General features: G+C 49.9%; 11 protein-coding genes across 11 annotated transcripts; 6 read left to right on the top strand and 5 right to left on the bottom strand.

The window, feature by feature from the left end:
• Nucleotides 1-1,398: 1,398 nt before the first annotated feature.
• On the bottom strand, nucleotides 1,399-2,001 carry N7478_010567 (uncharacterized protein; the record flags this gene model as incomplete). Its single annotated transcript, XM_056926781.1, has 1 exon — nucleotides 1,399-2,001. One exon carries the CDS (start codon nucleotides 1,999-2,001, stop codon nucleotides 1,399-1,401), a length of 603 nt encoding a protein of 200 aa, XP_056776151.1.
• A 92-nt stretch (nucleotides 2,002-2,093) lies between these two features.
• Nucleotides 2,094-2,520, bottom strand: N7478_010568 (Zn(II)2Cys6 transcription factor domain-containing protein; the record flags this gene model as incomplete). Its single annotated transcript, XM_056926782.1, is given in 2 exon segments — nucleotides 2,094-2,344; nucleotides 2,364-2,520. The coding sequence occupies 2 exon segments, from the start codon at nucleotides 2,518-2,520 to the stop codon at nucleotides 2,094-2,096; spliced, it is 408 nt and encodes a 135-aa protein (XP_056776152.1).
• Nucleotides 2,521-3,182: 662 nt separating this feature from the next.
• N7478_010569 (uncharacterized protein) lies at nucleotides 3,183-3,686 on the top strand (the record flags this gene model as incomplete). The annotated part of the gene is made up of 1 exon (XM_056926783.1): nucleotides 3,183-3,686. The coding sequence occupies one exon, from the start codon at nucleotides 3,183-3,185 to the stop codon at nucleotides 3,684-3,686; it is 504 nt and encodes a 167-aa protein (XP_056776153.1).
• Nucleotides 3,687-10,876: 7,190 nt separating this feature from the next.
• Nucleotides 10,877-11,194, top strand: N7478_010570 (uncharacterized protein; the record flags this gene model as incomplete). The annotated part of the gene is made up of 2 exons (XM_056926784.1): nucleotides 10,877-10,971; nucleotides 10,996-11,194. 2 exons carry the CDS (start codon nucleotides 10,877-10,879, stop codon nucleotides 11,192-11,194), a joined length of 294 nt encoding a protein of 97 aa, XP_056776154.1.
• Nucleotides 11,195-12,469: 1,275 nt separating this feature from the next.
• On the bottom strand, nucleotides 12,470-13,216 carry N7478_010571 (uncharacterized protein; the record flags this gene model as incomplete). The annotated part of the gene is made up of 3 exons (XM_056926785.1): nucleotides 12,470-12,568; nucleotides 12,597-13,107; nucleotides 13,179-13,216. The coding sequence occupies 3 exons, from the start codon at nucleotides 13,214-13,216 to the stop codon at nucleotides 12,470-12,472; spliced, it is 648 nt and encodes a 215-aa protein (XP_056776155.1).
• A 681-nt stretch (nucleotides 13,217-13,897) lies between these two features.
• Nucleotides 13,898-14,506, top strand: N7478_010572 (uncharacterized protein; the record flags this gene model as incomplete). Its single annotated transcript, XM_056926786.1, has 2 exons — nucleotides 13,898-14,178; nucleotides 14,329-14,506. The coding sequence occupies 2 exons, from the start codon at nucleotides 13,898-13,900 to the stop codon at nucleotides 14,504-14,506; spliced, it is 459 nt and encodes a 152-aa protein (XP_056776156.1).
• A 410-nt stretch (nucleotides 14,507-14,916) lies between these two features.
• N7478_010573 (uncharacterized protein) lies at nucleotides 14,917-16,383 on the bottom strand (the record flags this gene model as incomplete). Its single annotated transcript, XM_056926787.1, has 1 exon — nucleotides 14,917-16,383. One exon carries the CDS (start codon nucleotides 16,381-16,383, stop codon nucleotides 14,917-14,919), a length of 1,467 nt encoding a protein of 488 aa, XP_056776157.1.
• A 780-nt stretch (nucleotides 16,384-17,163) lies between these two features.
• On the top strand, nucleotides 17,164-18,078 carry N7478_010574 (uncharacterized protein; the record flags this gene model as incomplete). Its single annotated transcript, XM_056926788.1, has 1 exon — nucleotides 17,164-18,078. The coding sequence occupies one exon, from the start codon at nucleotides 17,164-17,166 to the stop codon at nucleotides 18,076-18,078; it is 915 nt and encodes a 304-aa protein (XP_056776158.1).
• Nucleotides 18,079-18,350: 272 nt separating this feature from the next.
• Nucleotides 18,351-20,125, top strand: N7478_010575 (uncharacterized protein; the record flags this gene model as incomplete). The annotated part of the gene is made up of 4 exons (XM_056926789.1): nucleotides 18,351-18,861; nucleotides 19,330-19,649; nucleotides 19,702-19,845; nucleotides 19,955-20,125. The coding sequence occupies 4 exons, from the start codon at nucleotides 18,351-18,353 to the stop codon at nucleotides 20,123-20,125; spliced, it is 1,146 nt and encodes a 381-aa protein (XP_056776159.1).
• Nucleotides 20,126-20,944: 819 nt separating this feature from the next.
• Nucleotides 20,945-22,051, bottom strand: N7478_010576 (uncharacterized protein; the record flags this gene model as incomplete). Its single annotated transcript, XM_056926790.1, has 1 exon — nucleotides 20,945-22,051. One exon carries the CDS (start codon nucleotides 22,049-22,051, stop codon nucleotides 20,945-20,947), a length of 1,107 nt encoding a protein of 368 aa, XP_056776160.1.
• A 1,428-nt stretch (nucleotides 22,052-23,479) lies between these two features.
• Nucleotides 23,480-23,854, top strand: N7478_010577 (uncharacterized protein; the record flags this gene model as incomplete). The annotated part of the gene is made up of 1 exon (XM_056926791.1): nucleotides 23,480-23,854. The coding sequence occupies one exon, from the start codon at nucleotides 23,480-23,482 to the stop codon at nucleotides 23,852-23,854; it is 375 nt and encodes a 124-aa protein (XP_056776161.1).
• Nucleotides 23,855-24,965: the final 1,111 nt, after the last annotated feature.

A 24,965-nucleotide genomic window follows, 5' to 3' on the forward strand; every position in this document is an offset into this window, starting at 1 on the left:
GGGCTGACTCTCTAGTTTCTCCGGGTCCATTTCCAACAATGCGAGAACCCATTTACCCCATTTGCCCTACTTAGAACATATGAATTATACGTCGTGGTCTCCAGCCTGGCAAAGATAGCAAGCTCCGTCGTTGGAGCCTTTCACCCGACCGCAGCTCACCCGGTGTGTCTGTTCAATCTCACCGTTGACTACTTGATGGTGATGACGTGCTATCTGTGGCTTCTTGGGCAGGCAACTCAATCAAGAGCTCGCTTTGGAATCATTTCTTTTGGTGTATCAGCCTTGTTTGCGATCCTACTGGCAGTTGCAGTGCTAGGCACCCTATGGAAGACTTGGGACATTGCGCTGGAGGTAATTGTGTCTTTCCGCGAAAAGCATCCAACCGCTGACAGTTTCAGATACAAATGATTCTAATTCTGATCTGGGCCTTGTTAGCCCAGCTCATTGAAGCGATATAGACTTCCACGTGCCTTCTGCTCACGTACCAAGTCGTATCGAAAAGCTTTCGAGTTAGGACTGCATACTATTTGATCAATACAAACTGGGTTTTACAAAACGTAAGCCTGTTAGTAAATATCTCTTGGTAGCCAAGTCGTAGTGAATTGTTATCCGCGTGTCTTAAACGCGATTAAAGCAGATTAATGCTGTGGTGCGAATGCGAAATTCACCCACTAGAGAATGGATCTTCTCCTGAGCCTATCATTTCTAAAGATCTTGATGGCATGATTACCCCCATTCATTCCGTTCCCTCACTTCACTAAAAATTGAACTTGAAGGATGGTAGCACTTGTGAACATAGTCATGCTAACGGTCAACTTGGGTTACCAAAAGAGATTCTCTTTCAACTACATTGGGTATCCTTTCGTCGCACAACCCCCCACAGCTGATAGGGGAGAAACATGAAGTACCAAGATTCGTGACGAGGAGCCTGCATACAAACGAGAATCAGCTTTGATCAAGACCTGAATGATATGATGACTGACCGTAGACTGGTTGCTTCAATTGCTGGAATAGCCTCACGTGGAACATTTCAATCACTACCGCTCTATCTGCTTGTGACTGCAAAATATCTGGTATATTTGCAAATGTGGCCTCGAGGGCGTCCACTGACGGGGCTCTCTGAAAGGCCGTGGCACAGATGCTAGCCAAATTGTATTCACTGTCCTCTACAGTCAGTCCCGACGGCTGCAGTAGTTGGCACACTTTTGGTAGCAATCTTGGGTCCAACGAAAGAAAGGCCCGCCAGAAATACTCATATGTGCTGGTATTATTGTCGTAGTAGGTTTCCTGGGGCATCGTCAAAGCCACACGTTCTTCCTCCAAATGAAAGGCCTGGTGAAGTCTGAGCACCATGGTTTTCATTTGATCAACGCAAATGCTGCCTTTGAATAACGGCGATTAGCTCAGTCTGGAAGCCATCAGCGTGTAGAAAGGCTCAGCACTCGGCCAGATGTCTTTGGACTCATAGTCTTTGAGGTCTCTCGGTTGCAATCCCGTAAAGGCAAGACAGACTAATGCGATGCTTGCTCTCGCGCCAAATGGCCGATACGGATACATTTTGGTTTGAAAGCATTCTTGTAGAAAGCTCGAGCCAGGCAGCGCTTTTGTCCCAAGCATGAAAATCATCCACCGAGCCTGCAACTCTAGGTCATCTAGAGACACCGTCTGCAAGCAACGGGAATCGGTCAAAGCATCACATATACTGATCAGCCACCATAAGAGTTTATCATACTGCAAGACAAACTCTCTTTCCCAGTCAGCTGATTGACGAAAGACAATTCGCCATATGGCCGCATCATCTTCAGGAAGCATTGCAGCGATGAAGATATAGTTCAGCACCAACAGAAGTTGATGGAAAGTCGGAGGTGATGCGTCAGGTACGTCGAAGGGACCAAGAATCGGAAAACTTAACGGAGGTGGCAGGACGACCTGGTCGTCTGAATTAGAAGCGTATCCTTGACACCAGGCATGAGTATAGGGCCAACTCACCGAGAGTTTCATTTTGGAATATGCCGTCGTAGCAGGAGGACCTGGACAAGGCAAATTACCATTGAACCGAGTATCTTGGTCGTAATAATTGTCTTTTTTTGCATTCAAAGCTGTGAACGGGACTGTTTCTCCAGGGCTTTGAGTGTCCACCGACCCCAATTTATCGGAGGGTCCCGAGGCACTGGCCTGCCCTTTTCAAGGCGACAGAGTTTGCGAGCCTTGGCGGCTGGTCTTGTAAGTGCAAGTCTTTGGAGCCCTCCCTCCAAGACACCCTTTGCATGAAGGTAATTCCCCACTGCATCGCGTTTTGGCGTTTCGGCACGGCTCACAAACCAAGCTTTGGTGCCCACTCGTTCTGTAGAAACAGAACTGACCTTTACCACGCACAACACAGGATTGGCACGACGGAAGCTCGCGGCTACATCGGATCTTTGCCGTCCGACACGACTGACAAGCCCGAGCAGACGTGGAACCACTAGGGGGTGGTGAGCGACTTTGCTGACGCGAGTTTACCGGAAAGGAGGTATACATCGGGACTAGCGATGGTGGAAAGAGAGCAGAAAGGGTTGTAACAGCCCTCAGACATTGATCAATGGACTATTTATTGTTGGAGGCGTGTTCAGTATTAAAGTGGATAGATACACATCCGTCTATCTGATAAACTCAGCCTCAGCTCTTGTCAACGTCAGGTGTCCACAGTATGGGAATGTTTAAGCGATTTATTTTGGGAACGTTCGCTTGCTTCCCAGGAGCGAATTAGTTCCCAAAACCTCCTTCGAAGGTCCTAGGATCGGCAACGCTAAATTAAGAAAGAAATCCATCCGCGGATTTGATTGATCCGGGAGATGTAGGCTCCACTGCATTACTTGGAATAGATCCGAGCTGACGGCGATCTCTCATACTTGGGACAACCCTCTCAAAGTAGATCTCCCAATAACAATCGAACAGCGTGGCTCCTCAGCCCGATTAGGTCACGTACCTCTCCGCTTTTTGAAGACGAATTTTACGAAAGAACGCTGACCGGGGATGTAGGTGGTTTCACAGGTATGGTTTGTAGATGTAGCAAGTCTCCTGGCTGCGACGCTGAGGTAATATCAATAACCACCGAGAGGCCATCTATAAAGCTGGAAAAAAGCACTTCTTCGATCTTACATGATTCATTCCGGCTTTCCAATTCCTCTCCAAAACATTCGATGCTGCGCGAGATTTTTGTTGGTTTTCTTCGTGTTTGGGGTCGTGGAAGAAATCTTGATGAGCGACCTGGCGAGATTTTTATCAACAGCCGTGCGCAGGCAGAATCACAGCTGGCCCACGCAAGCACCACCTCTATGCAAGAGCTCAATGGCGAAGACATTGCCGACCAGGTGTCGTACGAAAATCGAGGCGGGAGCGTTTCTGCGGATGCGGTGGATCATCACGAGTTGATTCACCTCACTGATCCTCTTGAGAGGGCCGCCTCGGCTTTGACCTTCCACGTACAGCCGGGGAGGCAGGGCGTTAAGGTCCGCCGTCTGGAAATCGCCACAGACGTCGATGACATATACTGCATATTTTGTCTCGCCGAGAATGGGAATCCTACCGATGAAAACGTAATTCTGCACTGTCGACGCTGCCAAGCATTGTCACACTTGGGTTGTATGGAGGAGTGGTTGAAGCAATGCAGAGCTAAGATGCACAAGTCATGCTGCGCCTGGTAAGTGTAATGAATGCGTCTCTCGAAAAATGGTTACTAATAAGATGCAGCCGAAGTGAAGAGCCTCAAGGCGCCCTGTTACGCGGGTGGCCATCGCAGATTCGAATAAGCACTGATGCAGCCAGAAGCTGGAGTGTCACTGCAGTTACCCCATGCGATATTCCGTCAGCGCATTCATCCCCCTCTGCATGTAGATCCACCCCGGTGCAAATTTTGCAAGCGGAAGCAGTGCAACCAGACAGGCATCGAACGCTGCCCTGCAGGTCAGCTAGACTGGTCAGAGAGGAACGCCCATGTGTGCCACTCCGCCGATCACCCAGATTTCGAAGTAATCAAATGGGTGGCTTTGAATGAGAGCGGATTTGATTTGGCCTCATGGAAGGCGACCCGTGAATCGATCAGAAGCTCCAAGCTGAAGCGGAAATCAAAGACCAATTGTACTCTCAGTGTCAAAAAAGTTAATCCTCTGTGGCCCCAGGCTACGCTAGCATCTGCTTTGCCATTTGTCTAGACTTGAGGATACTTTAGCCCGAACTTCGAGGAGTTGAGCCAGCCATTTCCACTAGCGTACTTTAGGCGCATCAGCTAATAGAGAGCAATACGTGCGGAGTCGTTTAAGTGTACTATTTCGCACATCAGATTGTATCCTGTTGAGAGGAAACAGTGTTCTTTCGTGAGAGCAACCATAATTCCTAGCATTTGAGAGTGGCCCTGTCCTGTCGGCTTGAATTGTCGCTCAGGGGTCAGGCAGCGGTAGACGGCATCGTACGGAAGGTCAAGTGTGCGGCGATGGCAAATAGATCGGTAAATGTTCAATTTGACCTCAAAAAGGGCAGGTGCTTTCCCCAACAATCACTTGTTGAAATACCGAGAGCCGCCTGGTTTTATAAAGGCATTTCACAAGCACGCGAGAATGAAATTTTGCATGTGGCAATAGGTCCCTAGACCTGCCTGTAGAAATCTTGCATCAGACATAGCAGAACCACCCGCTATGATGGGAGAGCGACTTCCTTTCCTGGCCTCTCCTCCGACCGTGATTCGCTGCAGTGAAACCACCACCGCACTCGTTCTAGATCAAAGTAGACAAGTAGTTTATGATTGATGAAGGCACCCAGCACGGTAAGACCTCCATTTGAGACGCCTCTAATGTCAAAACCGTGACTTCAAGCTTTGTGGTCGCGTTGAATGCCCATCCTCCAGAAAATCCCACGAGAGCCCACCCGGCAGCGCTCGTGCCAACAATTCCATTGTGCGGTAGTGTATTGGTATCTGGTAGAGCCCGGCCCTTTCGTTCTAGACAAAAAAGCTAAGAGAGTAGGTAAGTTCGAATACCACACCGTTAAAGCCCTACCAGGGCGAGTTGCGCTTGTAAGCTACCCCAATGGAAGTCAGACTAGTTGACCTTTCGCTTCAAGAACGCGGTAAAATCCTATAATTCGCTATGCTGCGGCATTGTGTCTCCATCATGTATGGAAGAACTCTCATGAAGTCAGGTTTTCGATTGGCCTTGCTGCTGATCCCACTGTTGAACGTTGCATCCCTGCCAACGCAGCGCCCTCAAAATTGGTTACGAGTCTGTTTGCTCGATGAGCTTGAACTGGGTCAAGACCCAAATTGCCCTCCCTAATGCAATATTGGGACCATTGAAGCTCGCTGCTGCCCTGCTTTCTATTTGTCTTCGACAGGTTTCCCGCTGACAAACCTTGATATCATTAAGTGTGCGAGATGGTGTAGCCCCAGCGAGAAGACAAGATAAAGAGAAACTAGCCGCTGGAAAAGCGCAAAGTAAAATGATCCAATCTTCGTGGAAATTCAAAGTTCTTGCATTGATGCTCACTTGTGAGATGAACTCATCGCGAAGAAGGCCGGCGGAGAGGCGTTTGGGAAATGACGTCACGCATGCACTAGCGAAGCTAGCTGTGGCAAGTCCAGTCAGCGGCGCGTCGGGCCAAGTCTGCTTCCGTCAATGTAGGCCGTCTTGAAAAATCACAAGACACAGGAAAGGTTGGCACTGTCTTTATGTTTGAAATTGCTTCATAAGTCGGCCCACCGGAAAGTCCACGCAGCCACATGGACACGACGCTGGCGTGTTGAGGCTGGTGCCGGAACGGAGCCGCATCATTGGAATTGGCTCCTCAGATCTCCATGTGTCGAATCAAGTTTCCAATCAACTTGGTCCTCTCGCAGCATGCGGCATCATGTCTGAACTCTGCAAACCAACAATCAATCATACCGCAGACGCATCATAAACGGCAATGCCGACAGCGGGATGCGCACCAGAATGCCTATGAGGAGTCCTAATCACTAGCTCGGCTGCTAGACAAATGTCACGCCCGCCTTGAACAGACTTGGCTCACACCGTGCCGAGAGCACGTCTCTTCAGCATCTTCACAGATGCCGACGCGGAAGACGGTGATGCAAAGTGGCCTTGTCCAATGACAATGGAGATCCGCCATCGGAATGCATAATGCGGACCCAACAGCAGGTCGTGTCCTAAACTGTTTATTTCGTGTGGGTGTTGACTTGGGTGAGGTGAGACAGGGGGCCACGCTAGCTATCCACTGTTATCACTTTTCCGAACTGCGGCCTCACCCGGATTTGATTCATTGCCCAAGCGCCCTCGAGCCGGGAGGCGGGGCCCCCCAGAGACCCCCTTCAGGGGGGTCGGCGAGGCAATTTCCAATTGCCGGGGGTGCCTCCCATAGGCGACGGGCAAGATCAACCCACTATCGTCGTTTTGGGACTTTCTCCAATCCTCTTGTCGGGAAAATGCGACAAGAGTCAATTATTCAGATCTTAGGTCTAGATGGGAAGGCCGTCTCCAATGGTAATCTCGAGAAGTAAAATTCAGTGTTTAGACGTGTCATGGCGACGTCCAGTGTTTCCATCCGAGCCGCGCGGGTTATCGTAATGAAAGGTCCCACGCTAAGCCTACGGGCTCTATGATTCTAAGGCCCTGTTTGGAATCAACCTCGTTCTATGGTGCCAAATCTCCACTTTGAAAGATTTGGAACGATCTTGGGAGGAGAGATTCAGTTGATCAGAGCCTGGAGGTGGATTCTTGAAAGGCCCCCATTCCGAAATCCCCCGTGGGAATATCAGGCGCTAACTAGGAAGAACGTGACCAAGTTGTCCGCTCCCTTCGATCGCTCCCAATGTGCCCGCGGGAACCATTCTAGACTTTCCCTCCGGGGGTTGTGGCGTTTGGTTCGGGCGGGCCTTCGGTATACGGGGCCACCCTACGGGTGTCGGCCCTCTCCGGCCCTAGGCGGGAGTTGAATGTGGAAGCCGGGTCAACCTGTTGTGATTCCAGGCTGGTGCAGAACAGGAACGGAGCCGCACCATCTGAGTTACTCCCGATGTATCTATACCAAGAGCCAAGTTGATTGGAAAATGTTCCATTTTAACCTTAGGAAAGGGCAGGTGATTTCCCCAATCATCACTTGTTGAGACATGTTATGCACTGAAAGCCGCCTGGTCACATACGAACATCTCGCAGACACCCGAGAATGGATTTTGATCATCTGGCAATAGGTCCCTCTGTAGACCCGCGTGGGAAAATCGTGCATCACACATAGTAGAATCACCCGCCATGGGTAGAAAAGCGACTTCCTTGCCTGGTCTCTCCTCCGACCGAAATTTGCCGCAGTGAAACCACTACCGAGGTTATTTTGGAGCATAGCAAACAAGTAATATCCGACTGATACAGGCACCCAGCATGGCCAGACAGCATCCGTTAGAGAAGTCTCTAGTGGCAAACCCATGACTTCAAGCTATGAGGTTGCGGTCAATACCATTCATGGAAGCAACCTCAGAATATCCACTAGAGCCCACCCGGCAGTGTTCGTGCCAACGATTATGATTCGCAATAGTGGATGTGTATCTGGTAGAGCCCAATCCCTCTTGTCCCTCGACGATGAGTAAGTAGCTTCATTCAGATACCACACCACCAAAGCCCTATTAGGGCGAGCTGTGATTGGGAGCTCCTCCGATTCAAGTTGGACTAGTTGGCCTTTAGCTTCGGGGACGCGGTGAGTGCCCAAAATTTGCCATGCTGCGGTAATGTGTCCCTATCATGTATGAAAACATCTCATGAAGTCAAGTTTTTGGTTGACCTTGCTGCCGATCCCACTGTTGAATGTCGCATCCACGTCAACGCAGCGCTCTCAAGACTGATTGCAAGACTGATTGCATAATTAGTTTGAACTGGGTAAAGACCCAAGTTGCCCTCCCTAGAGCACTGCTCGGACCATTCGAGCTCCCTGCTGGCCTCCTTTCTATTTGTCTGATACGGTTTCCCGCTCACAAACGCTGAGATAGTTAAGAGCGTGAGCTGGTGTAGCCCCAGCGAGAAGAGAATATAAAAAAAAATCAGCCGTTGGAGAAATCTCAAAAGAGAGAGATTCATACTTCATGGAAATTGCACGCTCGTACATCGAGGCTCGCTTGTGAGATGAACTCATCGCGAAGAAGCCTAGGGAGACGCGTTTGGGAAATGACGTCACGCGAAGTTAGCTGCGGCAAGTAGTCAGCGACGCGTCGGACCATTTAAGAACAGCGACCCAAGTCTGCTTCCGTCGGCGTATGCCGTCTTGAACATTCACAAAGCACTGGAAAGGTTGGCACTTTCTTTATGTTTGAAGTTGCTTCATAATTCGGCCCATCAGAAAGCCCGCACAGCCACGTGCACAAGATGTCGCGATTTGATGCCGGTGCTGGAACGGAGCCGCATCATTGAAATTAACTCCTCAGATCTCCATGTTGAGAGTCAAGTTTCAATCAGCTTTATCCTCTCGCAGTATGTATTATCGGGTATCACCCCTTCAAACCGACGATCAATTATACCGCAGACGCATCATAAGTGGCCATGCCGACAGCGAGATGGTCACCACAGGCATATCAGTCGTACTTTTCAATAGCTCTGCCTCTAGATAAATGTCAAGCCCACCTTGAAAAGCCTCAGCTCACAGCATGCCAAGACCACATCTCAACAGCATGTTCACAGATGCCGACGCGGAAGACGGTGATGAAGAGCAGCCTGTCCAATGACAATGGAGATCAATCATCGAAATGCATAATGCGGATCAAACAGCAGGTCTTGTCATAAACTGTTCATTTCGCGTAGGTCTTGACTTGGGTGAGGTGAGACAGGGAGCCACGCTAGCCGCCCACTGTTAACCTCCAGAGCCTGACTGCAGCAGGCCTCGCGTCTAATGCCGCTTGAAACCAACCTTTGATGAGAGACGACGGCATTACAAATGAGTGGGACTCAAGTAATAAATATGTCGATGGACGCGAGAGGTATGCTGGAACGATAGTCAGCCATAGCAATATAAATGCAGGGGGGTGGACGCGATAAAAAGCCACCTGTTGGGTAATATGGGTAATGCGCTTCTTATAGTAGACTCGTAGTGCGATTGGGGTATAAGGTTCAGAGCAGGCGTCGAAGGGTATGTTCAGCTGATATGCGCATGGAGTAGGTGTGTGGGGAGCGCATCGGTGACCAGTCGCACTACAGGCAATATTAGCACCTAGAGAGGAGGAATAAGGATAAATCAGCATGGGTGGGGAGACTCTTTATCAAGCCCAAAAGTAGCTGATGTATATGAGAACAGGCGTGATTGCAACCCTTGCCACCGAAGAGGTCGTTCAAAGTGGCTGCATACCTAGACGCAGTCCTCGGAGCTCTGAAATGACCGATAATCTGTAGCTTGAGATATGAAGGTTTTTTCGTGGCTGCGGGGTCTATGCCCATTGAGTGTACGGAGCTCGGTTGTGTCAGCTGAAAGCTCCCCCAATATACACAAGGAAAGTCGATGGGCCAGAGCTCACACTGAGTTTGCTTGGCGAAACTGGCCAACCCATTCCGTGCTGAAGCTAACAAGGCTGACGAGGGGCTAGTTCCATCATTCAATAACATGGAGCACGATTAGATCAGCAAGGGCTGATTGCAGACAGATGAATGGTTATTCGTCTTGGGAAAGCTGGATCAGATGGAGTGTGGGCGGACGACGTTGAAACCATCGATATAGCCTTACAGCGGCTCTGGGCATTCCTTTGGTTTTAGCGTCACGCGCCATGTATTGCGTACACAGCGGCTTACTGGCGGTGTATCGACAGACTCTGTGAATGGTCAATGATCTGCCACTAGAGACTTTTTTTGAGAAGCCCAATCACTCACCCACGTTCGATACCTTGCAGGTCTGAGCTACCTAAGCGTGGATTAATATAGAGAAAGCAGCGCAAAGAGCGGGTTGGAAAAGACCGATATCCGTTGATATGAGATACGTACCTGATGGCATCACATCCTCATCGCTGATGTGGTTGACGAGCTGTTTCTTCTTTATAGCGTCTTTTGGTCTTGCAAACGAAGTCGCAAGGCTAGAGACGCCTCAATATAGAGTGCGTCTCTTGTATTCGAGGTGTAATCGGCCTTGGTCTTCGTTGCATGATGGGTGCTCTGTCCGACAACTGGTCCCTTGCTACCGAGTCAAAGATCGAGAGGGTAGAAAGCTTCATGAGCCATTCAGCATCCGGGATAGCCCACGCCGGGACTTGGGGAGGGGGGCGTGAAGATGTCTGCCACAGAAGATAAGTCAGCTCTATGTACATAGACTCAATCAAGGATCAGGGGATACGGATCACACTCAGCGTTCGCCGGTATTCGTGATGTATCAATCCATTCACCTTTCTGTAGGAGGTTCCTGTGATAGAAGTTCGTTTGATCAGCGACTGACCTCATGGAGTTGTTATTGAGCCTACCGTATAAAAAGGCTCTACCGTAATATATCAGGGGTAGAGAGCCTGTCATGGTTATCATCGAATGTGTTCAGATCTGACTGTACACAGACCGTTCGAGAAGCTCTATTGTGAGATCCTTAGATAGGACATGGTGCCTTTTTCATGAGTCAAACCAATTTGACACCTCACCTTGGTAGAGATTTTGCTGCCCCGATGGACAGATTGGAAGTCTAGCGGAACCGAGGAATAAACGGTGTTAGTGTAAACTTTAACTAATAAAGAACTAAGTAAGGGTGGTACTCACATATTTAAGTCCTCGTATATCAGTCCTAGAGAAATAGTGCTATCAGTGAGAGATAGATAGTCTTGAGCTGATGACTGGGCATACTTACAAGTATAGACAAAAGGAGATGATCACAAGCCAATCTTCGCAAATGATATGTGCGAAGAGAGATGCAAGAGGAAAGTCAAGCAAGACGGATGGGAGCATATTTATACCCTTCAGGGCGGGGTGCCTCGTCTTTCGCTTGGATCAAGAGTGGCAAATTGTGAGACTTTCTGATTATTTCTAGGCAAGAGGAAAAACGGCATACCAGCAAGCAGTTTTCTGCGCTCAAGCAACATGGCTACTTACCAGTGGTGAGCAAACAGGAGCAGCAAAGAGCGAACGACAAAAACTTGGCGAGGATTAAGATTCAGGTAGAATGCGGCCAGCATGCCACCAAGAAAGTGGAGGAGCCGCCGGTTGAGACACCAGAGTTCATTCACTAGCGGATTCAGTTGCATCAACAGCGATGAGCAAACATGAGACGTCCCAAGAATATGAGGTATGAAGAATGACAAATAGTTGTCAAGGAGGAATCATCGAAGTAGAGTTTAGTCCGGGGAAGGCTGATTGGGGATGTAGAAAAGGAGGTCGTAAACTTTATTCACTCGCGAATCAGTTGACTCAACGAGCATGAGCAGACGAAAATTCTCTCAACAGTATATGGAACGGCAGATATTTGTGGCAAAGTGAAAGTTGAGGCGAGCACCATGAGGCCCTCATTTTAATTCCCGACTTGACTACTTTCCTGACTTCTCTCTCACCCGTTAACTAGCGGAAAAACAAATACCTACAAACAACAAAATGGATTTGCTCGCTCCGCTTCTACCACCGTTGTGTGGACGGACGAGGTGTGAACATAACACACGCTCTGGAGGGAATGTGAAAGCTATCATTCATCCTCAAGCATAATGTGAACCGTGGGCAGCCCAAATTGGCAAGACCATAACAATGCATGGTCATTAAGTTGAGCCAACACCGGGTACCTTGGATCCACATCGGTGCGGCCCGTGGGTCGAGGTGGGGCCACTATATCCACTCTGGTGCCTCAACGTTGAGTGAACGACAGTGAATGATCAGCGATGAAGCTAGAAACCCTCAGTAAATGAGGGTGAACGAGAGATTGCTCAATTTTGTGAGACCTCCGGAAACTCTCCAAGGCGTCCTTGGAATCACTTTCCATTACATTTCGGCCGTTCCAGCAAAAAGCACCGTTGCTCAAGTAGCGGGTGCCGGGCATACACTACTCTACGAAAAACACAAAAGTGCGTCCCGCCAAAAGTTGAGAATTGGGGCCAGTTATTCACTAAATTGATATGCCATGGGATTTTTGATAGTAATGCCATTTGCAGAGTATATTGACAATCACCAAGAGCCCAGAGCTCTCTGCAGCCTGTCCGCTGCCAATCTTGGTCACAAAATATCAGCCCTTAGCAGAATATGTGGACACGTGGGACTCTGCACAAGTCCAGTCATGGATGTATGGAGGAATACCCTTGCATAGCAATCATGTAGGCATGCCTTCTCTCAATGTACGGCAAAGACAAAGCCTGCCAAGCCGTGTACCTCAGTACCTCACAATAAGCCGCCAGAACTTGAGCATAGTCAAGCAGAGGTGACATTGAAGCCGCACGCAATTCGACGGGCCTTTTCAAAATAGACCATCCTCCACCATGGCACTTTCGCACGCGCAGTATAATGCTGAGGATCTTCATTCTGACTCACGTCTCTGAGGTCACCGTACCACTACTGTGAACCATGGGCGAGCCAGCTCTTTGCCCTCCGATTGCAACTGCGCCAATTTTGTGATTCGACCAGCACTTTCTGTGAGTCAGGAATACTACACACCCAGATGGAATGAACGGTCGTGGTGCTGTCTGCCGCGACATGATTGGCGATCCATACGCCAGCATCGTCCAGCTCATGGATCAAGACCGGTGAAGACATTGCATCGACCGCCAGAACCGTCCTCGGTGAGAAACCTGCACTGCTGGTATTTGCGAGAAAGCGTAGCTGAAGTCCATAAAAGCAGGCTCCTCCCCCGATCCATTTGTCTTTCTTCACACATCGCGGCTGCGGTGTGTCGCCTCTGACCTTCGGGCCTGAGGCTTCCGTGACGACGGCTGTTGCTGATCCAAGCCCAGTGACATAAGAATAGTGCTTCGCAGGGGGACGCTGTGATGACAATTGAGACCCGCAGGAGACCGCTGCGTCAACAAGTTCTCTGCAGGAGACCGCTGCATTACCAAGTTCTCCGCAGGAGACCTCTGCGTCAAATAAGTTCTCCGCAAGGAAAAATGCGTTACCAAGAGGATCCGCAGGAGACAGCTGCGAAATCAAGCGACTCCGCAGGAGACAGCTGCGAAATCAAGGCCCCCTGGCAATGTGTAAGCACCTCTGCGTGGTGCTAGGGACCAGTATTCATCTCACCTGGGGACTGCAACTCCCATGGGGACTGCAACTCCCATGGGGACTGAAGAAGCCAAGACTTGCACAGTAGATAGACTAAATCATGAGCCATGGCAGCCCACTGGGAAATGCAATCATCACATTATCAGTTCAGTCGATTCAAAGCTCTCTCGTAGGCCATACCTAGAGTCGTATTTAGTAAAACCGCTTTACGCAATAGGTACCTCGACATGCCCACTGATGAGCCAATTCAAAGCGGTCGTCTCGAACTGCACGAGACATATGTTAAAAGTAGGCAGTTTGTCTGAATGATCCCTCATTCGCGAACCCAATGCCAGGACTCCATGACGGCGACCAATAAGGTGACCTGACCCGTCAAAGATCGTCCGGCCTTGAAAAGTGGAAAATGGTGCTGAGAGCGACTTTGAGCTGATGCGATTCTTGATGGGAGTGATTTTTGATGGGTGAGTGTTGACGGGTACGTGCTGACGTTGACTCGTCGGGCTACAAACATGCGGTGAAGCGGTGAACGGCACTCGTTACTTGGTTCACAGTGGCTGATCTGCCCTCGACCCACTTCGCGCGTCCACTCGCTATTGTCCCATGGGCCGCCCCAGGTATACGTCCTCTCCAAGAATTCTCGTAGATCCAAGTCTGCTCCTTTGTGATTTCTTCACATCAAGTACCTTCACGGAATCGACACCTCCCCATCTTTTGAAGCCAACAATTCCCACCTCATAATGGCACAGTTTGATCCGTCGTCTGCCGACCGTGCTCGCACGGGAATTGCGAATTTTGAGAGAACAATTGAAGCTTTGGGCAACAGATCTGCCTCACCAGTCCCGACAGCATCCTCGCAAAAGACAGGCGGCTCAAATAAGTCCAGTCACAAACACTCGACCCGAAGAGAACCTAGTGACGGAATACAAAAACGAGTGCGATTTGACCTGGTTTCGAAAGACACGTCTAGAAGCGTTGCACATTCCAACAGATCTGTACAGTCAAGATCTAGTACGAGTCGGTACGTGCCCTCATCCTCCCTGACTTTACAGCCCAGCCATGATAGTCTACAACGCAGACTGGGCAGACGCAGCAGGTGTGTACTTCAAATCCGGAGCCCCCTCATATTTGTGTCTAAGACCGAGAACTGATTTGTATCTCTAAAATGCAGGTTACTCAGGCGAGACGCCAAATGGGACGACCAAGAAAGGAATGGCAGTAACAGAAAATGTACTGCTAAGGGCAATGAAGATTTCGATAGTGATATCCAAGACCTTAAAAGAGAGATGGCAAACGTCAAAGAGGGACTGAAATCAGTCAAACTGTGTAAGCCGAATGACTGGATTTAACCCTGAGGGATGAAACCGTCAGTCATGGCCGTGAAGAACTTAAGACTTGTTTGGCGGGATTGCGAGGAATTGAGAGGAAAATTTGGACGAAGACTCACCTACGAATGCCTTTGAACGAGTATCCAAACGAATATTAAATATTGAATAATCCATGTAAGAAGACAAACACAATCAATTCTGGTCTGTAAAGCAAAATGCACAAATTGAAGATCATATTATAGAGAACAAAGACCTCTCTTTTCCGACATTACTTTCCTACATACTTAACTCTTAACCGGACTAGCTAGACCTTTTTTGTAGCTTTTCTGCTGGTGTTCTTTTCTCTTTTTTTCCTTTTCCATATGTCTCAAAAATTGATACCAGTGACAATTAACTCGATGCTAGAAACGACTTGCTTTATCAATCAGCAATCAAAGCTCCTCCTCCACACCCTCAGAGGCAATCAGTCCTTGGACCTCTTCTCCGTTGTTCTGCAGCATGGTCTCTCTGTAAACCTTGTATAGAGCCTGGGCAACAACCTCTCGGGCCTCTTTTTCCGAAGGAGTCAAGTCATTCCAATCTTCTTTGATTCCTCTTGTCTGCATGAAATCCGCCTCACTAAATTTGACGGTGGGAGTCTGACCCCGAGCTTCGGCTGAGTTGTGGTTGTCAGATTCATTCGACGCAGCATTGACAGGTCCTGATTTTGGCGTGGTTGGAGAAACGACATCGTCAGGTTCCTCGTCAAGGCTGACGGGGTTGAATCTGGTGCCTGCCCAGTTGTTCCGTGGCGAAGGTGGAGATGTACTGTTGGTATCGGAAGTCAGAGAGGCACCCCTAACACCTGGGGTCCGTAAGCGCGAAGTGGCTCTCCGTTGCCGAAGGCGGTCCAAGGAGGCGTTCAATGGACATGGCGTAGTACCACGACTGCGTCTTCCGGACCCGGGCTGATTCTCAGCCCAGGCTGCATACTGATTCTCTTGATTGTCCCAAACTTGTTTGATTGTTTCCTCAGCTGCCTCGCGCCCAGGACAAAACCGAACGAACTCGCACTTGGGAATCCACGAAAATCCCAGTGCAACTTTGCACCTTTTCTTGTCATCATCTCTCAAGTCCTTCCACAAAACTTTCACCCACGAGCATGGACTACGTGTGGAGGTTCTGGAGCCTGTGTTTTCAAAGAGGGCTCCATAAATGCCGGCGACATTGGCAGTCGTATACCGGTATACTTTCTTCCCACTAGCAGTGCGGTCTCGAATCGCCGAGATTCGGAAGTCTTCGTCGGTCGTACTGGCGAAGCGATCGTTGGTGTAGTTGGGTCCGTATCTGAATGTGAATCTGGCCGCGTGAGGTGGACCTTCTTGCACGATCACGAAGGTGGATCCTCTCAGCGTGCCCCATCCATCGACAGTGGCATTGGGATCAAGAGGCTCGCTTTCCGTGGGGCGGTTTGCCTTCTTTTTCCCACGTGTATCAATGATAGCCAGACATTTAAAGCCCTCAACAAGGCCAGCGGTGTCTTGGCTTTGGGGCGATGACACTTCTGGAGGGGGATGATCACTTTGTACGTCGGGTGGATTGTTCTCTGCATGGCTTGGACCGAGATCTCTCATTTCGATATCATTTGACTCGATCGATCTGATAGCCTTATCAGGCTGATGCGGGGAGTTCTCATCTACAGGACCATCTTGCTGCATCTGGCCCAGATCATCCTCATCGCGATAGGATGGTTGGTTCTCATTCGAGTTTGCTGGAGATACCGAGGCTTGCTCCAGACCACTCTGTAGTTTGTTTCGTGGGAGAGTCCCTTCCATCGCCATCTTCTCTACCTTGCCAATATTGGAAGAAGGAACTTTTTGCTTTGGGTCGGCGTTTTTGGAAATGCCTTTAGATGACATGATGGCACGACGATGAGGAAACGTCTCTGGATGGATGCGCTAAGTCCTCTGAAGGGACTATATATGCATTTTTGCTTTGCCAGTATCACTGCGTTTGTCATACTTGATCATGGATGCGAATTCCGAACTGCGGGCGCTGTCATTGAACACTCATTTTTGTATGGTTGAGTCGGAATTTCATGGGGCGCTGAAGTCGAACTGATCAGTTTTACAAGTGCAGGTCATCATATTCCTGAGACAGGCTTGTTTAAATTGCCTGATGGAAGTGCGCAGTTCGGGCATATGAGTGACTCAGAAACCGCAATGGCACGGTTGTTTCGGCGGCTGATCCCTCTTCACGACCTTTATTCTCTGCGATATTGTTTCTTTGTCGAACATCCATGCCAGAAGTCGATGGTCTCAACTCTTGCACCCCATTCACTTAGAACCCATTCCTGAGGCGCAAGACGGCTTGAGAGCAGCTTTGTTTAGTGAAACATCTAGTAACCATCACATATCCATCACACCTCAAGAATTATCTCCTAGTGCTGCGGCAGTAATTCCATGCAGCGACTGAGGCAAAGTTTTAATAGATGAGGAAAGAGCCTTATGAACATGTCCGTTAAGTTCACTTGCTTCTTGCTTCTGAACGAGTGATCCTCACTCAGATTTGTTTATTACCAATGAAACTTATACATACTAAATGGCCTTTCAACATCTTCAGTCCTACAACCAGATCTCATATAAGCCCCTCTATGCCTCACATAGTCCTCTCGTGTTGAAAATCGATTTTGGCCAAAGATGATCTATTGGCTGCTCTTTTTAGCAGTCCACAGCATACTTACCGAAGCAGCTAATTCCTCTCACCATGACAAGCATCACGCAAAGAAGCCCCACGACCCCCTCCATGAGCGCGACATTGCTTATGCGGCAGTAATAAGTGGTAACGGCCAGCTCGCTGACGGCTGGCCACGTATCGACCAATGGGTTGACTCTCTTGAAACCATGTTCCAGAGCAATAAAGGGATCATTTCTGTCAGCTGCGCCGAATGGGGCCTCCCCAATAGCTCGGAAGATGAAACACAGTTCATCAAGGATGCCATCTACCAAGTAGAGAAATCGAGCGGCGTCGACGCGCGCTTTATCTTTGCAATCGTCATGCAGGAGAGCAAAGGATGCGTTCGCGTTCAGACCACCAAGAATGGGGTCGCTAATCCTGGACTTATGCAAAGCCACGATGGACCGGGGTCCTGCAACAAAGATGGAGTAATTCAGAACCCTTGTCCCAGGAGCGAGATACTCCAGATGATCCTGGAGGGCGTTGAAGGCACCCCAGCCGGGCCTGGCCTCAAGGCACTGATAGCTCAAGAGGGCGGCACAGCAGATGTGACTTCATATTACAAGGCTGCGCGTGCTTACAACTCCGGCGCGGTGGCTTCTAGCGGCAACCTGGGCCAGGGCGGTGCCACTCACTGCTATGTTTCTGACGTCGCCAATCGCCTTCTGGGTTGGACCGATGGACCCAGTTTGTGCGCTCCAGATGCCATTGGTCAAATATCTGCTGCTCTTTGGGATGGCGACAGTTCTGCTGGGCACACTGACCGCAATGGGACGTCGACTACTACAACCGCGCGGATCCTTGCCCTAGCCCACGGTTCCTCTTCGTCCAGCCTAAGCGCACCCTTAACACCTATTGTGCAGTCCTCTGTGACCTGAACATCTGCGCGGGCCTCTCACAGTTCAACTTCATTGGCTTGTAGACGCGAGGGCAATTAGGCTACACAACATATGCAGCGTCATGTTGGACAGTGCTTATGATGCCCTCCTAGCTGTGTTGATATCAAGGACCGAGATTGTCTAGCCACCAGAGTAGATACAAGCCAAAGCGCTTCCAAAAGGATTCAGGTACACCGAAAGCAGAACGCTCATTTGAACTCATCTTTCTCCCCTAAGCGGGCGAGAAGTCTCCCTTGTAGTTCCAACTGAGCATGGAGTTTCTCTTCCCGCGCCCTCTGTTCGGCTTCCCGCGCCTTCTGTTCTGCGTCCCGTTTCTGCTCTCGTTGCTTCTGATCTTCTTCTCGTTGCTTCTCACAAGCAAATTGCTCTTCCAATTGGGCAAGCAGTTTCTCTTCCCGTGCCTTCTGTTCGGCTTCCCGCGCCTTCTGTTCTGCGTCGCGTTTCTGCTCTCGTTGCCTCTGATCTTCTTCTCGTTGCTTCTCACGAGCAAATTGCTCTTCCAATTGGGCAAGCAGTTTCTCTTCCCGCGCCCTCTGCTCTGCTTCCCGAGCCTTCTGTTCTGCCAGCTGTTGCTGCAGTGCTTGGACCATCATCCGCAGCTCAGGTTGAAGTCCACGGCTCTGCGAGGATGCGGCTCTACGATATCCTGGGCGTTCCTGCGATCCAATGATGGACAGCTGTGGCTCCATTTCGCTAACATCGACCTCCGAAGCACCCTCATCTGGATCAGGCACTCTGTCAAGTATGCGAATCACCCGACTAGTATGAATGGGTAGAAATTCACGGTCCACATTTTCCACGAATCGATAGCACGTCCATCGATCCTCCGGGGTCCAGACGTTCGGTTGCGCAATGGACCACCGGTAGAATGAGACTTTGTCTTCCTCAAACTCAGGGTAGTAGCCGTATATGCGAAAGCCGTCAAGCTCATGAGAGATCGAAAATCCGAGAATCCGCCGGTGCACCTCTTCTGTGCAACCAGCCGCCTGGCACAGCGAGACCACGGCTCGTAGCGCGATGCACATGCTGTGCATGTTTTGCCGGTCCGCGAGCTCTAGCGCTTGGTTCCCGCATTTGATTTCAGCGGTCAAATAAGGGAAGTACATGTCTTCGCGTGCCGTATACGGCGATTTTTCGTCGGGTCTGATGCCGAGTTTGCGCCTCTGGCTCTCTGTGAAGACCGACCACTTTAATCCGCGTGCATGGTCAGGCTGCGGCTTTGGACCATAGATTGGCTCAGTCTTCAGCCATGGATCATTGTATCCATCTATGACGTCTCTCAGGCCCTGCATGCCCCTGATGAACTGATTTTCCGCGGACGGCATGATCAGGGGATGCAGGTCTACCAGGAGACGCGCTTCAGACCGGTTCCGCAGCGCGTAATGGAATCTGTCAACATACTCGTCATCGAACAGGGTGCCCTGGGGAGTGGCGATCGGCTGACGGAGAAGACGCTCACAGAGCGCGATGTCGTCGGGCATCGGGCCAGCCGGGGACGGCTGCATGAAGCAACCCTTGGTCTCCAGTATGGTCACATAGTTCACAGCTCGGTAGGCGTATGATCGAGTGTCACGAGCCGAGCTGCTTTCGCTATTTTCTGAGGAGACAGACCGAGCGCGCCCCCGGTCGGTAGAGATCGAACGCGATCGGGATCGTTTGGATGCCGGTTCGCTCATCGCTTCAACGGTACCGGCTGCTGATGGCGCAGGTATCCAGTGGTATATCTGGTCTTCAAGCGGGGTGGGCGTATGCGTGAGCGAGATTGGCGTCGTAGTTCGGTGTTTTGGAGGATTGGATTTCTATGCAGTTAGCTACTGGAACGTCTTCAACTTAGACACGCTACTCACTTTTCTAGTGTGATCTGGCGAGGAGGGAGAAGGCGGCTGTGATGATTTCCTACGGTCGTGCTTCCTCTGCAAAGTTTCTGGATTCGTGCTCAAGCTACCTCGCCGGGGAACTTTGGACGGCCGCTCCTCACCATCACACTGAGAGTCGCATAGATCGGGCGATGTTGCACGTTTCATGACGGTGTATTTGACCAATCAAGGGTATTCATCTTCCTGGTCAGCACCACGCTTGGACAGAGATCAAATGCGACGCGCTTTCATCGGTCAGAGGATGTCGGGTATCGAGTGGTGACGGAGGCCCTTGGCCAGCAGAACACGAGTCCGCGCCAAGACATCCAATCAATTCCTCCGCGGACCGTCATGGACCCACTATCCAGCGCAGCTCTCTCTGCCTTTATGTCTCAGGGCCAACCCGCACTAGTTTGGGCCATCGAAGAAATGGCGTTTCAAGCTGGACATTACACTCTTATGCTGGGAACTCGACTCCTTTTCTTGTGTGGTGGCCACATTGTACCAATCATCTCACGAGCAAGGATTTATTTTGATCCCCACATCATGAGCAGCTATCAAGACAGAGCTGCCGGCGTATCAGCACAGGGCGCTCTGTGAAAGTCCGCCAGCTCCTATCCTGATGAGGGAAAGACACTTTGATCCTGGGCCTTACCATTAAAGCCGGTTCAACGAGGCCTACTGTAGCTAGCCAGTTTACTACCCTGGTCACGAAATCGAGTTGCTCAGATGCGCCGCCCCCCAAAGAGTGAAAACCGCGCGGTTTGCTTTTCGATTGAAAATACACATAAAATCTATGATAAGTCTCGATGATAGATAATTCCCCGTCTATGATAGGATGCGCCCAGTAGGCCCTCCGGTTCATGTCATTGAGCACGTCTTGACTTGATTCTGGATTCTGCACCGTGCCTCCGCCCAGCCCATCCGAAACACCCATTCCCGTTAGTTACAGGCTGAAAGAACCCAAGCGAAGAGAGCGAGGGCATCGCTCAGACATCAAGTTTTGGCCCTCCATCAGACGCTTCTGATCCATCTCTGCATAAATTTTCTGCTGATCCCGTGGCAGATCCCGGGAGATTACTGTCGAAGAAAGTCGACGCCGAAGAAAAGTCTTCGCGCAGACGAATATGATTATCAGGGCGCTTGGGTGGTGTCGATCCAAGCCCAGAGGCATGGGAAGGCGGCAAATCTTGTGGCGAGCGGACCTGGTTTAACTCAGACCGCTCCTTCATGCCTGAGCGATCGTTTGAGCTTTCAATCTTTGCGTTCTGAGACATCGCATTGTCTGGTGGCCCTTGTTGGGTATGACTCTGTTGACAAATACACGGTGATGATTGCACGAGAGTGCAGAGTCGATTGAGCACAAAGAACTCCAGCTTTAGCTTTATGCTGTACACCACTGTCTTGAAACTGACTTGGATATAGTGCACTTTGTACTCTGTGATGAGGAGCAGGATATTCATGACGACCACGAGTACATTCACCCAAATGAGATGAATCATGACTTTGCGTCCGTCGGGACGGCGCATCTGCGTGATCAATTTCAGCGACCGCATTGCTTCGCGCATATACAAACCGCAGATGATCAGGTCCTGGATGCAAAAGCCCGTCACTTGGATACGATCGTAGATCATGGCCGGCCGTACGAAGTGGGCGTCGCCGCTGTTCACGCCAAAGAATAGCACTGTCATGGGTATGTGAAAGGCGCAGGCAGTGATGATAATCATCCATAAAACCCATCGCAGGAGGGTAGCATCGCGGATAACAATTCTTAGTCGTGAATAGAGCATGACCGCTTGACCAGTGACCATCGCGTACCATCCGATAACGAACGGAATGGAGACCGCCAGATTGGAAGACTGGGACATGAAGCGAGCCATTGCTGGGATAGCATGCACAAGAATCCCCCATGCTGCAGCTTGCATGCTCCAAAAGTATAGTCCACGGTAGTGCTTGAATGCATCGAAGATGAGGACGACAGTCTCGAGAGAATTGTATGCGCCAATTGAAAACATGGACACAATCTCGATGACTGCGATGTTTCGCATGAGGATGGCCCCAACATCCGGAGGGAGGCTGGTGACAAGGGTGTCCATGGTTACAATATGCGAGTAAAGGGAGCAGAGGCAGATAGTGTCAGAATGATTGGGCAACTGGAACCAATACGTTGCTTAGGACCTGCTATAAAAGCTTTATAGCAAAATGGTCGGACAGCACCGAGCCGTGTGTATGGTAACGTCGATCACTCCCATCGAGAGATTTATATCAAATGCAAAAGTCTAATGTGGAAAGAATGATCCAGGCCTTCATGGCGCCCATTGATTCATGACATTGCCTTTATCGTGGTGATTCTATCCACCAATGGCCGTGGCTATTGTTTGTTCATGTTGGTGGGGAATTCCACTGTGAAAGGCGCGCGGTACTGTCAGGACCGCGGATCAAAATTATGGTTGATGAACATTAGGCGAACCACGGATGTGGTCTTTTCGGGGGACTATGGACCTTGGTTTCTTAAATCTTGAATCACTTTCTGGTCAATTTACAAGCTTTTGTGAGTATCATTCTTCTGTTGATACGCAGCTTCCGGTGACAGAATCGAGAAAGATTCACAAGCCCACAGTCGGTCCAGATAGTTGGACAGGGTTAGAAAATCCCGCATGTATCCAGTGAACCTTTGGTAATTCGACAGTGATAGTGACGCTGTTCAGAATTATCAAAGCTATAAGAAAGTCAGATGAGTATATTTGCTTTGTTGGAACGGCAAATCCCCTCACGAGGCTAAGGAGCTGACAACACCCTATATATAAGTAGAAGGCATCATTCTAGAGCTGATCAGCAAGGGGATCTAGTCTCTTCAGTATCTCAAAACACATTCAGAAGCGTAGGATCGAGCGCTGTGAATACTATGGGCGGGCCTACATGAAAGCCCCTCCATACACGCTAGGACGTTTTCGATTTAGCTAGTAGGATTCTCCGTGGAACCAGAGCGCCCACGTTTCATGTCTGCCAAGATTTAAGATCCGTGGAGCGGATCGGTCGATCAGTGGCTCCACATCAAGAGGGTTACCCCTGGCGTGAGCCAAGTCGGGAAATGCATCAATACAGATTTACGCTATAGTGTGGTGACAGCGAGCTCGGTGAGCGTGTTTGGCGGTATTGGAGAAGTACATGAAGCCCGTGGCTTCCCGTGTCAGCTCCTGAGGGTCTTTCCTACCACAGACCTGTCTTTCATCCAGGACGTCTCCTCACTGTGACGATCAATTTCTCGACGCGCAAAGCCCAGTTTACCAAGACACGAATCAATTTCTAGCCCACATCAATCTGCAAGGCTAGCGTGGATCATGGCCGCGGGCGTACCGAGTAACAAGTTGGTCAGTCGCCATCCTCCATATTTTTAAGATCACGCTCGTTCGCAGGACTCGTGGATAATTGATCTTAATTCTTGCTCTCTGTGCACATTCGCTGACCGAAATGACATCTAGGATCGTGTAAAACCACGGGAGAGCAGAAGATACCGGAAGGCAATGTACCAGAAATGCTTTGCTGTCACAAATGCATGCGAGGAAGAGTTCTATCAGGCACTTGGCGAAAAGGACGCACAGATCGCCGGCATGCAAATGGAAATACAACGTCTCCACGCCAATAGGGCCGAGGATGCCGCCAAAATCCAGCAGCAAGTGATGGAGAATGAGAGACTCTCTTCTGAAGCACGACGCCTGGAAAACGAACTGCATGAGTTGCATCAGCAGATGAATCTCATGGCTGCCAACATGCAAGCACAAATCCAGCAGCAGGAGAATCAGCTGGCCTCACAGCATGCGATTGGCGAGGTCGCTGCGGCGAATGCTCTACTCTGGAGCATGGTCAACAATCCAGCGAGTGGACCGCAGGTGTGCTGAGCGGAGTGGCGTAGTGGATACTCGATGTGAACGCGGTCCAGATCCATAACTCAATCTTCGGTTAGTTTCTCCCCGAGCCTGGCAGTGACCTGAGTACCCACTTCCCGCGATAAGCACCGGAAAATAAATTCTGCGACAAGATGCCCGTGCATACTCCCTGTGAGCGATTTAGCTGGTCCTTCGTGATGATGCACTTGCGTGGAGGTTATGAGGGCGAAAGAACGTGGGGGACTGTCACTAGCATATCCTGCCTTCAGTCAATATTTTAAGTCCTTCATCTTCAGAGTTCTTCAGGCTGGAATATTGACTTCAATTACATAATAGTAGACCAATAATTGTCCCGAGTCATTGGGGCCACCCTGGAAGAATCCCGGGCGTCAAAATTTGATTGACGCTGGGTGTGGACGGATTCAGGGTAGACGCGAACCAATACTCATATTTAGCCCCACTCAGGTCCGGACAAAGTCAATTCACAGCGCGTCCATGGTTGTGACATTTGGAATAGTCTCCCTCATTGTCAAAAGACAAATACTTAGTACCTGCCTTTCTCTCTACTAGCCTTGCAGCCAGTGGACCTGTTTTGAGATCTGGAAGCGTTGCTTATTCTCGAGAAACTTGTGATTTCTCTTCATACCAGGGTTGACACTGCATACGGCAGACCTACAGGTGTGACGTAACCGGAATTATATCATATTGATTACGGTCGCGATAAGTCTACGGCCCATGGTTCCGACAACCCACTGCCAAGTCAACGGATCGCCGTCCACAGTCCAGAGTGACCCGCTTTGTATCCTAATTTTACCACATAGCTTTCCACGAACTGTCTTCAAACTTCCTGCCTCCCAGGTGTCTACTGCGGGGGTATTTCCGATCAAAGGATCCTCCCATTCAATGAGTCAATTTTCTTCACACAATTTACCGGACAAGGCTTCTAGACTGGAAGTTAGAGAATGGTTAAGCTATCCAGATCTCTGATCCTGTACTAGTGAAAGCCACTCCGGCGAGGTCCCCGTCTAATTCGCGGGATATTTTGATGCTTGTTGTTTCAAATTCAACCCAGCCTCGATAGAAAATAATTTTTTTAACAACAGAGTCGATAAACCTTTCTTTC

This window comes from Penicillium angulare (assembly GCF_028827245.1).
Source record: "Penicillium angulare strain IBT 27051 chromosome Unknown utg000007l_segment0_segment0, whole genome shotgun sequence".
Lineage (NCBI taxonomy): Eukaryota > Fungi > Ascomycota > Eurotiomycetes > Eurotiales > Aspergillaceae > Penicillium > Penicillium angulare.